Genomic DNA, 19,583 nt, shown 5'->3' on the forward strand with positions numbered 1-19,583 from the left:
ATTAAATAAGACAATTTCGGGTTCACACCTAATATAAGCAATTGTTATATTGCTGAAAACATAGTGTGTAAGAAACTGTTCCCTATCTTCTGTCAAATTCTCGAGACATCGCGTATTGTGTAGAACGTGCTTTGTATAATAGACCGGGAAAATAAAAACATTTATATATAATAATTGCTACATCCCTATTTTAACTAAATTAAGTTATTTATTATTACTGACAATATAAAATTACAAATAAGGACAGGATTTTTAAAATAAAAACACTATTTAAATTGCAATATTTATTTTGTTATCTGTGACAAAGACGACATTTACAATTTTGGTAAAGTCTTATTTAAAACTATTTTAACACTAATTTATACATTAAATCTTATGTCTATACAATATCTAGTGCGTTTCTAATAAAAAGAATAATAATATATGAAAATTAAACTTGTAGAACGTAATCCGAAACTCTTTAAAACAAATAAAAGTTCCTATATATTTCTATATTTTTAACCGACTTCTGTAAGAAAAGGAGGTTATCAATTCGACTGTATTTTTATAAAAGCTTTTAGCACAAAAAATCGCCAATGTTAAATTAAAAAATCTTATGTGAAGAAGTTTCAGTGTTATCAGTAAAAGTAATGACAGAAGTTCTACTGACATAAATATACGATGTCTCGTCAAACTCTAATGTAAAACGTATGTCAATTAGTTAACACTATAAAGAAACTAGAAGGGACGACAACTAGCAAATCATGTTATTTAAGAGAATAGAATAGATAGCAAAATTTTGTTTTATTTTTTAATATGCTTAGGTATATTTTCAAAAAAAGAAAAAGATGTTTACTACATTTCAATAAATACATGTGTATTTATTGAAATGTACTAAAAATCTTCATTGGTAAATGAAGATTCACACAAATCACAAATCACAAATTTTGACGGCATTCTGTATTGGATCGCGGAACAAAGCCACAACATACCATTCTAGACAGAGAAAATGATAATAATTCGTTACCCCCGTGTGGGAATCGAACCCACAACGATGAGCAAGATAAATTTTAATTCTTTTCTTTTTTCTTCTTTCTTCATTCTTCATTTTAAATCCTTTTAATGTATGTCCATTCTAGTATAATTTCTAATGATAACGCTAAAATCTTTTTAAATTTATCAAACTGTTTGTATAATGTGATCTAAAACTAAAATTAGAAGCAAATATTTAAAAATGATAACGCATATTAGCGGTACTCAGAGATGTATAATAAATAATTATCTGTCATTAAATAAATACATAAAATCAATTTGGCATTGATTATATGTTTCAGTTTGAAGGAAAAGAACATATAAAATTAGTTTGACAGTGACATAACTTAAGAATTAAACAGCATATAGATAATATAAACTTAAATCTATATTCTCATACAATGTAAAATAAAGTCTTATCCGCTAAATTAAATGAAAAAACCTCGTATCCCATAAAATTTAAGGTTAATTAATAAAAAATAATAATATATTACACCATCTATTTTATTTAAAAAAAACCTTATTTACAATGTAAAAGTACCGAACGGAGAATCGAACTCGTGAACAGTGAAAATGTTATAATTATCTATTAATATTTATTATTTATAAACTTTTGTATCTATAATTATAATTAGTTCTATATTTAAAAATTACCGCCATTTAATTTAATGGCGTAAGTAAGACTCATTAATTTAAAAATGTTTGTTAAACAATAATTCCTTTTAATTTTACGTCTATAAATTGTAAAGAAATTTATTTATTTTATCGCCTTTTTAAAAATATTTAATAATGATTATAAAAACCTTTCAAACGAGGCGAAGATATAACAATATACAGCCTCAACCAATCAATATTAATTTACTACTATTATTTTACTAATAATTTATTTAATTAAGCGAGAAATATTCATCCTATTGTTGCTTTCAATTTTAAAGAATAAAAATGAAAGCATTGTTATCAATGGTGTTTTTCATATTGACAAAGTCACGTAATAGATAACACAAGTCATGTTTTGATTTTTAGAATTCGTTTATGTGAAAAAATAAAATCTTTAATTTATAAAATGTTGGCCAAAAATATAAATTAAACTTACATCATTTAAGAAAAATGTCTTTTTAAGTATGACTTTTTTACTAACGAAAAATATTCAAAATTTATAAAGTATTGGGCCATGAATGCAAAAATTGCACATGAAATTAATCATAAAATAAATGATAATAATTTTCTTCAACAAATGGACTTTAAATTTTAATACTGTAACATAAACAATATTTAACATAAACATGTATTGTCAGCAGCTGTTTCCCGTATAGCAAGTTGTTAAGACACGCCGTTCTCCACGCGCCGCCTGACACGACGTGTCGAGTGGCGGAACTTAACGCTACGCTTTATCTAGCAGAACGGGAAAATGAAAATAATTTATACAAAGACATTCTACTATGTGTTAGTTCAACCTACGCACAACCATAGGAAGTCCCTGCTCAGAAGAGATAAAGCGTCGCGTTAAATTCTGCCATTTATATACAATCAATATAAAGAATGTAGTTTTCATTTTCTATAAAAGATGATTATTATGTTGATTTATCATAAATTATAATTATTGCCTTACTTCCCTTTCATTCTAGGGTTGTGATATTAAAAAAAATTTTGGCAATCATTTAGGGCATTATAGGCAGGTAATTTTAATTTTATATGATATAATTTTTCATGAACACAAGAAAGAAATTATTTTGAAAAGACAAAAATAATCATAATTTAAAAAAAAATATACAGATATAAGGATTTAATAAAAACTGAGTTTTTTTAAAAAGCTTAGGCAATTGTTGAAAAACTTTGTACTTAATACATAATTTTATTTTATATTCATAGTCAAAATTTTAAAAAGAAAAAAGGATTATTCGAGTCAATTTTATATTTACAGTAAGATTTTAAAAAAGCTATTTTTTTTGTTATTTTCTACCCTAATTTGTCGAATAGAAGTTCCATTTTCAAAATATAAAAAACTGTGACCAAATTTAAAAAGAAACAAAAATCAATCTTTGTTGTTAAAGAGATTAACACTGAACAAACAAATATTTCTAATTACAACAATTAAAAATTTAAATCCACATAATCTATCATTTGTGTATTTACTATGATAAAAAAATACATTTTAAATACATTTTAAAAGAATAAAAGATGGTTCATTTTACAGAGATTTTAAAATAATTTTCGATTATAATGAACATGAATTAAGAAATTTTTTAATTCATACTCTTAGTTGGACAAAAAGAGGTCGGATTCAGATATTACTTTCATTTTAAAGATAAGTTTAATAAATTATTACATGATCCAAAAATATGACAGCGAATCAAAATTATACCTAGTGGTTATAAGCTGCGTTAAATTTAAGCCAATTATAGATTTATTCTTACAAAATTAGGATAAAAGATATTATGATATATTTTCTATCCGCCGAGTGAAAATCGAACCTACAATATAGAATATATTGTTGTATATTTTTTAATTTTTAAGCTTTTATTAATAAAAACAAAACCTCTAAACCCGACCAAATTTCAATATTGAAAGAAAATTTTCGAAAAGACATAGATTTCTTAAATTTACTTAATTTAAAACATCTATACTACAATTTAACTCTTATTATCTACTTAACACCAATGATAATAAAAAAACGAAATACCATTTCGTTTTTTGTTAATAATAAAAATAATTGAGACAGCCAGTGCTAGTGGTCTGATGAAGAAATATATATTTTACACTAAAGAAAATAAGAAAAATGTTATAATAAATTACAATTGAAAGTAATTTAAACGAGAAATGTTTAAGAATGGGAAACGGAGTGTTTTAACATTAGGTTCCCTCTGCCAACTGTTTTTATTTGTATATATAACAATATTCTTGAAACTACTATCAGTAACAAAAAATATAATCTCGACTGCACCACTCCACACTAATCTCCACTACGAACATTTCATATTAAAAGAAAACTAAATAAGACCACAATAAATAGCACTGTTAGTAACAATTTACTAAATTGAAGCGAAACTAACATCTTCTCTTCCCTGAATTCCATTAAAACAAAACAAACACACTTACCTTTATTTAACAATAATAACGAAACTACGAAAAATAATTCACTCCGTTGTTTCCCATCATTTTCTTCTACCCCACGTTGTTTCATAACAGAACGTTCCGTTCCGTTCCGTTGTATCAAAACATCGATTCCGTTACAATGAAAATCGATTAAACACGTCGAAATCGGTTTATTCGCTTTCCGATTGGACCTTTTTCTTCCTTTTGCCTTTCGGATGGATTTTGTACGTGTGTTTCTTTAGATCTTTCAGTTTTAAATATTTGCACGGGCACTGCTTGCATCGAAACTTGAAATCCTCGGGGTTTCCGTGATTTCTCGACATGTGACGCTCTCTTATAACTTCGGATACGAAACAGCGGTGGCAAACGGAACATTCGAACGGCTTCGATGTGCTGTGAGACTGGAAATTATGAAATAATAATACATATAGTAAAAAAAAAAAACATTTAAGTTACAGTCAACCTTTGATTCTTTGGGTAACACATTGCCAGTGTTACGTAGAACTAGTTTCGCTTTTTTCCGTATGATTCAATTCTATTGACTATTATTATTTAATATGTTTATATTATTTAATAAATGTTTATATTAAAAACGAAAAGAAACTTAGGACTCGGCACAACGATCATACTGTTAATAATATGTGTGGGTTCCAACCACATCGTGCTTTTTTTACCTTCACCCTGCAAATAGCAGTGTAGGCAACTCAGAGTTAAGACACTCTGTTCCCATTAATACAATTCTCTTCCCCACTTTCCGTCGAATTCTGGAGACAAAATATTAAATATTTTGTTCCTCCGAGTGGGAATCACTTACGGCTGTAAGTGCGCTTACCAAACATACCTCCAAAACACAAACTCTCTTTAATTAAAGAAAACTAAACTCACCACTTTAATGTGACGCTTCAAACTTGAATTAGTACCGAAACTAGTGTTGCATATCTCACACAGATACGGTCTTTCATTACGATGTGTTCGTTCATGTACCTGTAATATTAATATATAATTGTTAGCATTTGACATTTTATGTTCACTAGCTTTTGCATGACAATGAAACAAACATTCATCCTCACTGGTCACGATACGGTCGAAGTTAAGAAGTTTTCTTATCTTCACGCTATTAAAAATACTGCTTATTTAAGTTTTGTTACAGTACTATTTATACTTCTGGCTGGGAACAATATTCAATAAGCTTGCTGCATAATTATTGGAATTACAAAAAAAACTTTACTACAATCATTAGTATCGTTTGTATGTGAAAATAGGCAAAAAAAGTAAGGTTTTTTACATTCCAGCATGATTGCTGTTTGAATAAAATAAAGATAATAAGGTAAATTATATTTACCTGTAAACTATACGACTCAAAGAAGCCCTTCCCACAGTAAGTACATCTAAAGGTGGCGCCACGCAAGAAACGCTCGTGTGTTTTCATGTGCACATTCAGTAATGCTGTTGAACCAAACTTCTTTGGACACTGTTGGCATTCGTGTGTCTTCTCCTAGAAATTGAGTACAAATGATTAATTTCGATTTAAATCAAATTGTTTAAAGTTGTGATTTAACAACTGTAACAATTGTTGATCTTAGTTTAAGTCAAGAGTCCCTAAGACATCAGATAAATAAAAACCCTGTTAATGACCATAATATGTTTTTTCCTTGTTTTGTCATAGTTTAGTTATGTTTAAAAATTGTAGATATTTAAATATAAATCAATTTGTTTTAGATTGTAATTTACATGAGTATGTTTAAATCGTAAGTTTATTTAAATAGAACCAAGCTTTAAAACTAATGGTAGTCAAACATTTTCTTCTGTGAATTAATTTACAATTCATTGATGGTGATGATTTGTTATTGAAATGAAACGATTACAAATAAAGACTTAATAATGAATCAAGATTTATAATAATTGACTGAGGCTAAGTATTTAAATCGCATTATTTACAATTTTAGTTTTGAAGAAAAAATATTTTGAATAAAATACAGTCAATTATTTTATATTCTAAATACTTACCAAATGCGTATCCTTATGCTTGGCCAATGAGTGAGGATGTTTAAATCTCTTAGGGCAATCAGCACATTGGTACCCAGACTCGCTGCTGTGGGTCTTCATATGGGCCCTCATGGCATTCCACCCCACTGTAGTCTTGCCACAGATCTTACAATCTCGTGCAGCATTCGTTGCACTGCTTTTTGGATGATATCTGTGAATAAGAGATGTGTTGGGTCAGTTATTGATAAATTCAGAGATTATGGATTATAGCAAAGACATTATATAAGTGTGCGACTGTAAGTATGATAGGCTGCGGGTTCGATTCCCACTCGACGAAATGAAATATTTATTTTCCTCCTTTTTTCTCGCTCCTGTATCGAGGCAAAACGCGGCGTTCTGTTAACTTGTCACTCAACACGCAATTACTCCAGGATTCGGTGGAAAATGGGAAACAGAACTTAGGGGAAACTTAATGTCTGTCTCCTACTTTTAGCAGGATATAAGTGTGAAGCTAAATAATGCAATAGAGACATTACCAGTCGAAAGGTAGAAATAATTAGCTAATTTATCTAACCATTAACTTTTAAAGCTGACCTTATTAATGGATACGGAGGGGGAGAAAATTCACGCACCCTGACCATCAGGGAATCTCAGGGACTTACATACGAGTCGGTAGTGATCATCCGAACTAAGACTGTCAAAAGTGCCCTACACGACAGGATTATCACACGCTGTCGTCGCCTTACAAGATATAGAAAGGGATGCATCTACTGCTCTGACGCCGAAGAAGACGATATCGGCAGGTTCTTCCGCCGGGCAAAGGCTTCCGTGAGTGATATAGTAGCTAAAATTGCTATTTTCTACAGTGATGAGGAGGCAATAATTACATTATGAAACCAACTCAGGCTGCACCACAATCAACATGATCGAAATCAGGAAATGACCTTTTGAAGGGCTGGTGAGAGACACCATCATGGCACAGTTGGGACCCATCTATAAACACGATGTTTGTGAGTTCAAAGTCCACTTAACGGAATGTTTATATTCAATATATAAGCGTTCTTCGTACGCGAATAAACAAAGTGCGGTCTTAGATTACAATTTTAATGCGCGTTATTTCTAGAAAATGTAAGTTTTCGTCCAATACTCGCAAAACATGGAAAATAAAGAGAGAGAGCAAGGTGGCAGAAGCAATTGTAGATATATTCTCAAAGGCGGGGCCAGGACTTTAGTTTTCGCAATAAAAAGTCAATTAAATAGGACCACTAAAATAACATGAAACTAATTAGAGTTGGAAACCCAGGACCATCCTCACAGTCAGACGGTGTCCTAGTTGTTCCACTGAGTCACGAAGATGCTATATAATGATACGACTATAATACATTAAGTAGCACACCATGGTAGCGCAGTGGGGGTAAGTAATCGATACGCCCACGCGTTGGTTGCGTGTTCGAGACGCTTAGAATTATAACTCTATGTTAAAATAGCTACAGTGGCGTGATGAATATTGTGTTTCTATAGTTTTTACTTCATATTACAACTAGTCTGTACCGGCGGTGTCGCCTGCTTGGGAAAATAACTAAACATTCTAAGCTCTCAACTCTGAGATCGATCTTGAAATGCCGTTTTCATTCATAGATTATAATAATTTGTAAATCAAAACGGCACCCAAGATCAATCTCAGAGTTAAGTGCCTTATATAAATACGGGCCTAAGTGTCGGAGGTAACTCTAACCGCAAGTACTTTCCTTGATAAATTAGCTTTCCGATATAAAAAAAGATCTTTAAAGTTTGTACTAGTAGTTGCAAATATTAGCGCGCTCAATCAAACAAGCCCTTCAGCCTTATAATACGAAGTATAGAATAGATTTTGCAAAGGAAAAATATAAATAATCATACAATAATAATCATTTGACAAATAATATTTTATTAGCTACACGCTTTATCCAGCAAAGCAACGTAAGCCTCTGACTAGTGAGCTAATGTCATGACACTCCGCTCTCCACATACCTGATTCATTGCGTATTGAGTTGTGTTACTCAACGACAACAATATATTATTACAACAACAGAATTGACAATAATAATTAAATATTGTTTTAATACAATTAAGTAGAGTTAAAATAAAATATATAAATATTATACATACACACTGTTATCACGCAAACTCGAGACAGCTATTGCAAAAGGGGGCATAACTCTTTAAACAGTTGTTTAAAATAATCATCAATTATATTATATGTTGCATTCGCGACGTAGTGCGACACCACCCGACTGTAAACACGACGGTTGTGGGTTTGATCCCAAAATGATTATATAAAATTACAATTGATTTTCCTGCTCTGGCAGACGAAGCGTGAAATTGAGTTCCATCACTCAATGTGAAGTGTCTTAAAAAGTAGGGCGGTGATGGGAAAATGGGAAACGGAGTGTCTTAACAATAGGTAATATACCTAGATATTTATAGGATATAGCGTGAAATTAATAAAAAAAAATGTAAACATCTAAGATGATATAACCAAACGCCAAATTTTTATGATGAAAAAAAAATATTTAAAATATAAACATCCCCCATGAATTTTAGAACCGTGATCATCGCGTGTAAACTGCAAAGACAGTCACGCTCAACTGCACCATGACCACGTCGCAATCATAATATAATTTATGGTGTTTTTTTTGCTTCTCATTGTATCCCGCACATAACAGGGTAGGTATTGGGAACCTAGTATTATGACATTTTGTTCTCCACTTTTCTTCCAAATTTCGAGACAATACGTGGTGTGGGACAGAAGTCAAAACCGCGCTTTGTTTTGTGATCAGAACGATTTTATTATAATTTATTTTCCCAAGTGAGAATCGAAACGACAACCGTCGCGGTTGCAGACGCTGTGCCACTGCCACGCCCCGTCAGCCTTAATTAGTAGTTATATATATTTTAAAGAAATATTTACACACTATCCTTATACTAAATATTAGACATCGACCTCTAAGACGTAAGATAGAAAATCCTATTTTTCCCAAGTCCATAAAAAAAATAACAACCATAAAGAAAAAACGTTACCGTAGTTTAAGATGAGAACGTATAGCGTAATTGGCTAGAGCGTTTGGACCTTGTCCAAAAGACCCGTGCCTTAAATCCCGCTTCACATTTTAAAAGAAAATTTAGTATATTTTTTCGTAAGTCTGCAATTTTTAAAAGGTTTTAAGTAGATATATTAGATTAGAATTTAACTAGACGTAACTTATTTTTAATATTCTAAAATTTTAAACATGGATGTATAAAATTATAAGACAAAAAACAACTTTGCCTTTCCAAAATGGAATAACATAATCCAACTTAAAATAAGTTATAATTTATATTACAAAGCTGAAGAGTTTGTTTGAATCAACGCTCTAATCTCAAAAACTATTAATTCAAATTGAAAGAATATTTTTGCCTTTGAAGGTCCATTTATCTATATATATAAAATCGAAAGGTCACGAAATCTCAGAAACTACATGTGCTAGGAATCTGAAATTTTGCATAGGTGTTACTTATAGGACGTAGGTGCTCGCTAAGACGGGAATTTGCAATATTCAACTTCTAAGGGGTTGTTTTTGGGGTTGAAAGTTTGTATGAAACTTCGTTACTACAAATGCTAGGAGTCTCAAATTTTGCATGGACGTCACTTATAGGACGTAGGTACTCATGGAGACAGAAATTAATAATAACGTAGTTCACGCAGGCGAATCCGCGGGCGGGCAGCTAGTAAAAGAATATACCATAGACTAGATTAAATCACATTGTTTTCATGTAATCTGTACTTTCAAAACAATCATACAAAATATGATAATACAGTTATACCAGTTCGCCACTCGGCTTCAATATCAGACGCAGCTGGATACGAACGTGCATTCCCGAGAGGCGTGCGGCCAGCGATCAATACTCGGTACTGCTGTAGCACACTTATTTTATATATTAAAAATATTATATTTGCTCTGCATTGGTACCGTTATTATATTTTAATGGCTGTCGTACAGCACAGTACTATATAAAATTATAAGAGAGAATAGAGTGACTTCTCTTTATTTTTTGCCTCGCCATTCACGGTTTTTTCCGCATGGCAGGGAAGGCAGAGGAAACCTAGATTATAGTACACTCCGTTTCCCATTTCCCGCCCAATTCTTAAGCCATTGCGTGCTTAGTGACGGAACTCTACACAGAGCATTGTTTGCCAGAGTCAGAATAAAACCCCCAAGTATCGCATTTACAGTCATATACACTGTTCCACTGAACCTTTGCAGCTACATGCTTATAATATTTAATACAATTACGTCACTAAGCGTTTCACTGCGGAGGTTGGGAGTTCGATGCCCGCGTGAGGTGAATGTCCTATTTGACGTTTCTCACACTATAAAAGTAACAGTATGCACTTATGCAGTATACACGACGTTATGTGTGTGTGTGGATGTCTGGATGGTTGAGGTATAATGATTTTTCGTTAAATTTATGTATATTAGATATTATAAAGCTTTATTTTATATATATGTGGATATATTATATTTACTTAAGATTTTTTTGTCTAATATATTTTTTAAATTTGTGATCTTTAAAAAGTTTATATGACATTACTTTTTTAAATTTTTATTTTGTTAATGGTAATTATAATAACAGTTATATTTTTTTATAAGCTACGGCATTTTCGATGTCTGTCTTAAGAACTATTGATTATTTTAAATTATAGAATATTCAGTTATTGAAAAAGTTCCCCATACTATCTTTATTTTATCTTTGTAACAAATAAAAAATAATCCACTTTCTACCATTACTCTGACTATGACCCAAAACCATAATGCCAACCACAATATCATTACCTTTCTCTTTCTTTCTCTCTACCAAAATCCATATAACAGAAAGAGACAGACTATATACTAAAAAAAAAACACTTCCAAAAAAAATGATAACACGAAGAAATAACACATGTTAGAAACGCTACAATATTTATTTAGGACACAAATGTTAATCCCATCCCTAGCCTCATTCCCCTCAACTCACATCCCTACTGCTCATACATTTAAAGTATATTTTCGCACTATATCAATATAAAATAATGAAACTAGCTGGAATAACGTCCCTAGCACGTATACATAGAGTCGTTTTCCGTTCAATTTTGTTACCCAAAAGCTTAATTTACGGGATTCTCATCTCTAACAGCGGCAAAATAGGGTTGCTTTTCTATTTATTCCGTGCGATTCGTTATTACTTATTATTTCTATAGTATTTCTACAGTAATGTGGCTGGCAGTGCCTACAGCGAGGTCGTGAATACGATCCCGTGGGGCGTCCGTATTGATTATACCGTTTCCACGCTCAGTAAAAATAACTTTGCCGTACGACGTTCTCTTTATATATATTTATACTAATATTATAAGTCTAAATAAATGTTTGGCCGTCGAGGCACAGCGTATGACTTAACGCGACGTCTGAGGGTTCGATAACCACTCGTGGGAATTATTATGTCTGTTTTAGAAGGAAGAAGACAAAGTGCGGCGTTGACTTCCGCCATTTAACATGCAATGTCTCGAATATTGGGCGGTGCGTAGGAAACGGGTCGTCTTAACACTAGGTTTCACTTGCCTCAGTTAAGTATTGATTCAAATTGGCTATAGCCTATATTTTATCACGTTAATCATTTCATACAACTCTTAGTTTTTTTTCTATTTGACAAAACAAAATGGGAGCAAAACATCACGTAATTAAAATTTATAAGGAAATTAATTTATAAATATAATTATGGCGGCCATCAGGGCCATGACACAGTGGTGATTGACTGTAAACGCGATGGTTGAGGGTTCGATCTACATTCCTACATTAGGAACTTAGTGTTAAGACACTCTCTATCCATTAAGAAACTTCCGTCCACCACTCCAGTTGCGGAAATCGACGACGCGCCTCGCCTCGTTGCCAGAGCGAGGAAATGAAAATATTAAATATTTCATTTCCCCGAGTGGAAATTAAACCCACAATCTGCCGCGTTTACAGGCGCACTTTTATGCTACTATTTTAAAATTATCAAAAAAAAAACACGCTATATAACCATTATAATAATTAAAATGTTTTCGTTTATTCAGAGGATTCCGGAAAAACACGGCGTTGAGGTCCGCCACTTAGCGCTTTATGCGTCTAAAATAAGCGTAAAATTAGAAACTGGGTGGATTTATCACTACAGATGCGTGAAGGTATATTTTTATAAAAACCGATAGGAATTTTTGTACACATTAATGAACTGTGTACGCGAAAGTTACAGGTTCGATCCCCACTAATGGGTACGATTATTACATAGTATTGTAAATATTTTTCGACTGTGTTAGGTTACGCCTCCCAAGATAATGAAAAATGGAAATGAAACAGTTTCGGTCAATAGTCTTAAAATAAATAAATAAGAGGATAAATAAACTAAAATAAATTAATCAAAGCTGGTTTAGTTTAAAAGATGGTTATAGTTTCGAATACCACACGAGTGGATGTTTATAGTAAGATTTTTTTTGTTTTAGGTTAGAAATAGCATTTCTTTAGAACGAAAATGGAGTACAACGTGAATTATTATTAAGAAAGCGGTCAAGTGCGAGCCGGAATCGTACATCGAAAATTCAGTACCAATTTCATGATTGTAGGTTATAAAAGTTGAGAAACTTCACTTTGAAAACAGATTTGTATAAAATGAACTACAAATATAAGTTTGTACTGGTACCTATTTGTGCTTTATTTTTTTAATTCTTACCAAATTTCATAATTCTAGGTCAACGGTAAGTATAGTAGGTATATGTTAAGATTACGTTGCAAATTCATATAATATGCGGCCAATATCTTTTTGCTTGCGTTGACTTTAAAGTAAAATTTTTGTGTTCCAAGGGACTGTAGACCTCCATATTCTAAAGTTTTAAGTTGGTACTTTCATCACGAGGTCTTCAGAAAATTAGCCTTGATAGATGCACAACGAAGTGATCATATAAGGGGCCATTTTATTTCTTTTGAGGTACGGAACCCTAATTTTGTTTGTCACATTTTGTCTCATCGCAGCGGGTAAAAAAAAATAAACACCCCCGAGTTAGGATCGAATCCACGACAACGTTTACAAACAAACACTCTGACAATGCACCACGAAGGCTTCAAATGCAAGGTACGAATATAAATAAATATATAATAAACGAATATAATAAATGACGCAATCACACAGGTAGAATTTCATGGTGGATTCAGTTTCAAATTGTGGAATGCTTATATCTAAAAATATTTTCATTTGTCCGCTTTAGTTACACAAAGCCGCAGTGTTGAGTTCCGCCACCCAGAGCGCAACGTTTGTAAAAGACCTTCACGCTTTATCTCGCACGTAGCAGGGTCTCTGTTCCCATTAAGACATTTCCGTTTTACACCATTCCGCTGAACTCCGGAGACATTACGTGTTGAGTGGCCGAGCTCAACGTCGCCCTTTGTCTCGTTACCAGAACAAGAAAATGAAAATATTAAATATTTAATTATCTCCAGTGAATCGAACCCACAACCTGCGCTTACAGTCGCTCTAAACGCAGCCACGTCTGGCCTCTAGAATTATTTAATAGTTGCATGAATTCGATGTATCGAAAATTGGGCGGTGCGTGGGGAATGGAGTGTTTTTACACTATATTCTCTAACCTAACTTGCTGTATGCAAGATATAGCGTGAAGCTAAAAAAAATGTATACTTCAAGAAAAAGTAAAGATAATAAACATAAAATATAAGAGTCGACGCCATAGTGACGCAGACGCTGTGCCAGACTAAATATGTATGTACGATAATTGCGTATTCGAATTTCGCATGAAAGAATGTTTATATTTAAAACTAGATCTTACTTACGACTTCGGTCGTAAATATCGGCGTAGGCAGAGAGAACCTGACACTAGGTAGTAATAGGACACTCCGTTCCCATTAAGACATTTCCGTTGCCCACTCTTTGCCAAATTTAAGAGGAATTGCGTGTTGAGTGGTCGAACTCAACGCCGCGCTCTGCCTCATAGTGAGAGTTAAAAAATATAAAATAATTCATTTCCTCGAGTGTGTATCGAACCCACATTCACCACTATGACCTCTAAAATTAATATTTCAAATTTAAAAACAAAAAATAAATTTGCAACAAATGAACAATAATTGGCTTAGGCGGAAAGCAAGAGCCCGCTACGCTCACAATCACAATAGATAAACGTTTGAAAATGTAAACGCGACGGTTGAGGGTTCAATTCGCACTCGGGAAGTGATTATTTTCATTTCCTCGCTCCAGTTGTTACTGGGACGAGAAGGGACCCAATGTCTCGAAAATTAGACGGAAACAGTAGGTTCCCCCTGCATACATTACTAAAGACGAAGCAGCGTCAAAATCCCTTTTTTTAAATGAACTTAAAAGAAATTGTAATAAACGACGCCATCTTGTCGCAGATGGAACGTGTCTGAAGTATGAACGCGATAATATAAAACTTCTCTCGAGGGAGTGTTTATAATTTATAATCGGTGTAGCCATTTTCTCCATTTAGTTAAATGCGGCGTTGAGTTCCGCTAAATTTGTTAGTAAACGCATGAGCAATTTAATTTTTTGCCCATTAACTTAATAAATTGAGAAGATATAGTGACAAGACACTTCACTATACATCTGAAAATAGTTTTCATAAAAAGCCAACAATAATCTAAATGTTTACTTTTTTACAAAAAAGCAATACCGTTTATTCAAACGCGTGGGATATGAATCCACAACTATCGCGTGCAGTGGGCGGTGCTATAGAACCGTTATACGTTATAACTGAGGCATAGAAAAAGCATTATTAAACATTATACATATAAAATTGTTCTTATTAACTTTAGCTTCACAGATAGGCAGAAAGAAAAATTTCGTTCTCCATTCACCAACAAATTATCAAGACATTGCGTATTGAGTGGCGTAGCTTAACGCCGCACTGTCTTGCTAGAGCGCATCAATACAGATAATTGATTACCCCCTTACTGAGAATCGAACCCACATGCGTATGCAGCCAAGACGCTGTATCATTGCGCCACGTTTATAATTTCTAAAGAAAGGGCGTCCTCGAATGACCACTTAATTACTGAATCACTACTTAAGTCACTAAAGTAGAGTAAAAATGGAGAATGGAGTCACTTACCTATCACAAAGTTCTCTCTGCCTACCCCGCAAAAGTGCGTGAAAATAAAGAAAATATTTAAGTTATTATCACTTTATACAGAAATAACCAATTCAAAGAAAAAACAAAGAAAAGATGTACTCAGAGACGTCAATTACGGTTTAATTGTCTTTAAACGACTTATTTACATTAAACTAAGATTAGTACAAAATTATTTAACATTTATATAGATTTGTATTTAGTTAATGTAAGTTAATCATAATTCGACCTTTCTGAGTAAAAGCTTAGCAAATTAAAATAGGCAGAAAGAACCTAGTGATAACACTCTGCTTTCTCCACTTTTAATTATAACCATAAACTATTTCCTATGATAAAAACGCACTCAGAAAGGTCTATTACTTACAAATTGGTTAATATTATTTTTTATGTAACTTAAAACACTGATTGACCTTTTTGAGTAAATCTGTGCAACTTATATACATTTATGTTATAGGCAGAAAGAATTTAGTGACGAAACACCATTCTCCACTTTTGATTAAAACCAAAAAGTAGTAAAAAAAAATGGCCGTGGCACGTGGCACAGCGTGTGACTAAAAACGCTCAATTCCCACTCGGGGAAAGAAATTATTCAACATTTTCTTTTCCTGAGTCTGGTAACAACCACCACTCAATAAGCAACACAATATCTCGAAACTTCAATTGTAACTGTGGGACGAAGTGTCTCAACACTAGGTTCCCTCAGCCTACCCTGCTACATTCGGGATACGGCGTGAAGCTAAAAAAAAATAGAAGGAACACTCACCTAGCCTTATGATTCTTCAATGCCGCTTTCCCATTAAACACTTTATCACAATCCTTGCAGCTGAACTTCCTTCCTGGCGCGTTCATATCAGTCACTTCATTTTGATTCATTCTCTCCATTACTCTCTGTTCCTTCTTCATATGTCTCTGCATTTCTTTTTCTTTTTGATTTTCTAGGCGTTTCTCGTTTGTTAGGCCAAAGCCATGCCATTTTGCATGGATCAGAAAACGCTTTGGGTTGTCGAAGTATAAGTTGCAATGCGGACATTCGAAGTACGCAGCTTGGACTTGGATGTCTTAAACAAGGAGAATATAATGTTACGAAATATTAAAAAACGGTCCGACAATAAGGAATATATTATGTATAGTAGTTATGGGGTTTGAATTTGATCTCAACCCGAAGAAACTAAAATTATTTCCATTCTGCAGTCTGGTGTTATACAAACCGCAGCGTAGTGTTATACAGAACACGCGGTCTCCTTACAAATTGAAAATTTACGTAAAGTTGCAAGAGGAGTTCTTCCAGCTTTTGGGTAAAATAAAAAATATATATTAATCACTATAAAACATGAAAATTAAAAATATATATATTAAATATAACCAAAGTCTTTTAACGATTCTTGATAACAACGTATATACTGTACAGTTAGTTGACTTTGTAACAATCTCCCTACAGAGGTACTACTGCACCTAGCAACATGATAAAGAATTTCAATTAATGCGACAGTTATGTGTTCAGTTTTAATTATTCCCCGCGTTGGTATAGAAGAGCGGTGTTGAGTTCCGTCACTCAACATGCAATATCTGTCCCACACATAGCAGGTAAGGCAGAAGGAACGTAAGAAAGAAACGTTAAGAAACTCCGTTCATCATTTTCTGCTTAATTTTTAAGACATTGCTTGTTGAGTGACAGAATTTGACGCCGCTGGTTTATCTTCCATATGACAAATATGATAAAATAATTTAATATATATTTTAAATACATTTAGTCGTTCCCCCGAATCGACATTGAACCTACAACGGATTATTTAGTCACACGCTGTTCCAATACGACACGACGACCTTTATAATATTCCACTACAAGTAGTAAGTATTGTATAGAATTGTTATATAGATATAGTTGCGCGGTAGCGAGATTTCAACGTACAGCTTAATTGGCTAGAGTACTTGGACTGCGTCCAAGGGGCGCGGTTTCGAATCCCGCTGTGGTCGATAATTTAAGTACTCGTGGAACATGTAAAGGAAATTTACTTAAACTTAAAAAAAACATTAAGGAATAATCAAATGAAATTAGTATGTTCTTTAATTAGCTTAAATTAAAATTTCATTCGAGTTGGAATAGAACCTACAATCATTGCGTTTACAATAACGTGTGTGACGCTGTGCCTCGATGGCGTTGATGATGAAATTAGTATAGAGTTACTACATCATGCCCTCGAAAATGAAAGTAAGCTAACTCAACATAGGTCTTTTTCCAATTTTGCAGACTTTACAAAACACTATGTTGAGTTCTGTAACTCAATGCAACATTGTGTCAGGTGTCAATATACAACAAGTAAATATTCCATTTGACCAAACAGGTGAATAAAAAAAGTTGATGCAGTTCTATAGCATTGGACTGTAAACGAAACATTTGTGAGTTTGATTCCCACTCTGATGAATGAATTATTTTCACTTCTTTACTCTGGTAACTACATAAATTGAATGTGCGGATTGTTTTAACTCTATATTCCCTGTCTAACCAACAATACAATGTAAAAGATACAGTTATAAAAAGAATACTTACTATTAGATATAATTTCCCTAGCTAAATTGACACTTCTTTCAGCATCAACAATGTCTGTGTCTCCAACGTCTTCTCCCCTAACTCCATGCATATCTCTATGGAATGGGTTCAAGTGTTCCATGTCTATTATACTTGGAACAACTTCTATTTTAATTTCGACAGAATCATCTATGGGAATAATTGGTAGTTTACTTATATTGGGCTTGATATCCTCTTCTGAGGATGATTCATCGCTGCTTTCATTTTCATAATCATTGTTATCATTATTTTCAATGTTTGAATCATTTTGTTTATCATTTTCATTTGCTGTTGGTGTATTTTCAATTGGGGTATTTTCATTATAGTTAATTGATTTTTCGGTAATTTTGGGTTCTATAGCACTTTCTGTTTCTTTAGGTAAACTCTTCTTAGATGTCTCATTATTAGAGGTAAAGGTTTCGGCTTGATTTTTTTGATTGTGGGAAATTATATTTTCAATCATTTTCACTGTATTCTCGAGGCTTCGTCGTCGGGAATCTTTATAGTATCTGTTGTTTATGTCAGTGTTGTAAGGAAAAGGATTTTCAGGTTTTTGAGGTCTTGATAAATCCAATTGGGCCTCCGGAAATGGTAAACTTTCTGTTGGTTTAATTGTACTTGAGATATTTTGTTCTGGATACCTCTTTTCATCCATTTTATGACCTTTTATACTCAAATCAATATGATTATTTAAGTGTACTTGGTGATCAACTTCTTTTGTTGTTATAGAAAGTTGGGAATTTTGATAAATTGTAAGAGGCTTTGGGTAGCTGTTAGGCATTTTATGCTTGCTTAAGTCCAAATTTTGTTCTAAATATGGTGGATGCATGATACGGTCATCCATTCTAGGGTTTTGATGCATATGTCTTATATCTGCTTCTGATTTGTGTGATTTTATACTTAAATCAGGATTATATTCGGAATAATGTCGATAATCATTAACGGGGTAACTGTCCATGTCCATTCCCATCTGTTTGTGGAAAGCCTTTGTGTGCACTTGGGGGACAGTCAGCATGTTTTTACTGCAGCTTTGTTCTTTATAATCGGTGTCTGGCTTCCCGTACATGTAGCCTTGTTGGCTGTTCATTTGCAAGTTTATGGGCAACGCATTATTCTGCCAATTCTGTATGTGATTCTGTGGGAAACCAACGGGATGGAAATTTTGGAATTGATTTAGCCCAACGTTCATATTCAGACCGTACGGATTGAATTCGGGTAAGTTGAAGTGTGAATTCACCGGCGGTGGCGGGTGTTGAGGCATTTTCTCCAGATTGTTGAGATTGTTACCTATATTTACACGACCGCTCATCATACTCGCTTGTGAAACGTTTAATGGCATGTCGTTTGGACCGTACTGTCCCTCATTATGCAACATCGTTGTAGCTTATCACTTATTCGCACTTGACTCTAAAATAACTAAATGAACACGATAATACTAAATAAACAGCAACTATGGCCATTTTGACGTATAATGAGTTCGATAAAATAATCTTTGATATGGGAACGCCTGTCCTCAACTATAAACCGATCATTTTGAAGAGAGCCCTTGAAGCTATATATATATATAGCTGTTTCATCCACATTGGATGTAAACATTGTTTGCCTTTGTCTAACTTGCTTAAAATTATATAGATGTTCTTATCTAAAAGTAAGAGCGAGACATCGTAACACAACTGTCAGTTCGGTAAAAATATTTTGTTTTGGACAGGTAATATAGCATAAGTGTTTCATTTATAATCTGTGAAG

At 33.1% G+C, this 19,583-nt stretch overlaps 1 protein-coding gene across 2 annotated transcripts; it reads right to left on the reverse strand.

The window, feature by feature from the left end:
* Positions 1-1,056: 1,056 nt before the first annotated feature.
* Positions 1,057-19,363, reverse strand: LOC146528150 (uncharacterized). Of its 2 annotated transcripts, XM_085204359.1 has the most exons (7): positions 17,820-19,363; positions 16,035-16,329; positions 15,254-15,274; positions 6,112-6,301; positions 5,447-5,599; positions 4,990-5,088; positions 1,057-4,505 (listed from the first exon to the last, which is right to left on the reverse strand). In XM_085204359.1, the coding sequence occupies exons 1-7, from the start codon at positions 19,210-19,212 to the stop codon at positions 4,275-4,277; spliced, it is 2,382 nt and encodes a 793-aa protein (XP_085060485.1). In that variant the 5' UTR covers positions 19,213-19,363; the 3' UTR covers positions 1,057-4,274. The 2 variants fall into 2 exon arrangements, with proteins under 2 accessions (XP_085060485.1, XP_085060486.1); XM_085204360.1 differs by lacking the exon at positions 15,254-15,274.
* Positions 19,364-19,583: the final 220 nt, after the last annotated feature.

Source organism: Heliconius melpomene, chromosome 20, assembly GCF_056956725.1.
Source record: "Heliconius melpomene rosina isolate 202511_hmr_F chromosome 20, ASM5695672v1, whole genome shotgun sequence".
Taxonomy (NCBI): domain Eukaryota; kingdom Metazoa; phylum Arthropoda; class Insecta; order Lepidoptera; family Nymphalidae; genus Heliconius; species Heliconius melpomene.

Excerpts from the sequence above, each read along its gene's own strand:
- LOC146528150 (XM_085204359.1), bottom strand. The coding sequence starts at position 19,212 with ATGTTGCATAATGAGGGACAGTACGGTCCAAACGACATGCCATTAAAC. Across the intron at positions 15,275-16,034 it reads TTGAAGAATCATAAGGCTAG|GCAGAGAGAACTTTGTGATA; the intron begins GTGAGTGTTCCT and ends TTTGCGGGGTAG. Across the intron at positions 6,302-15,253 it reads CAGAGAGAACTTTGTGATAG|ATATCATCCAAAAAGCAGTG; the intron begins GTAAGTGACTCC and ends TCTTATTCACAG.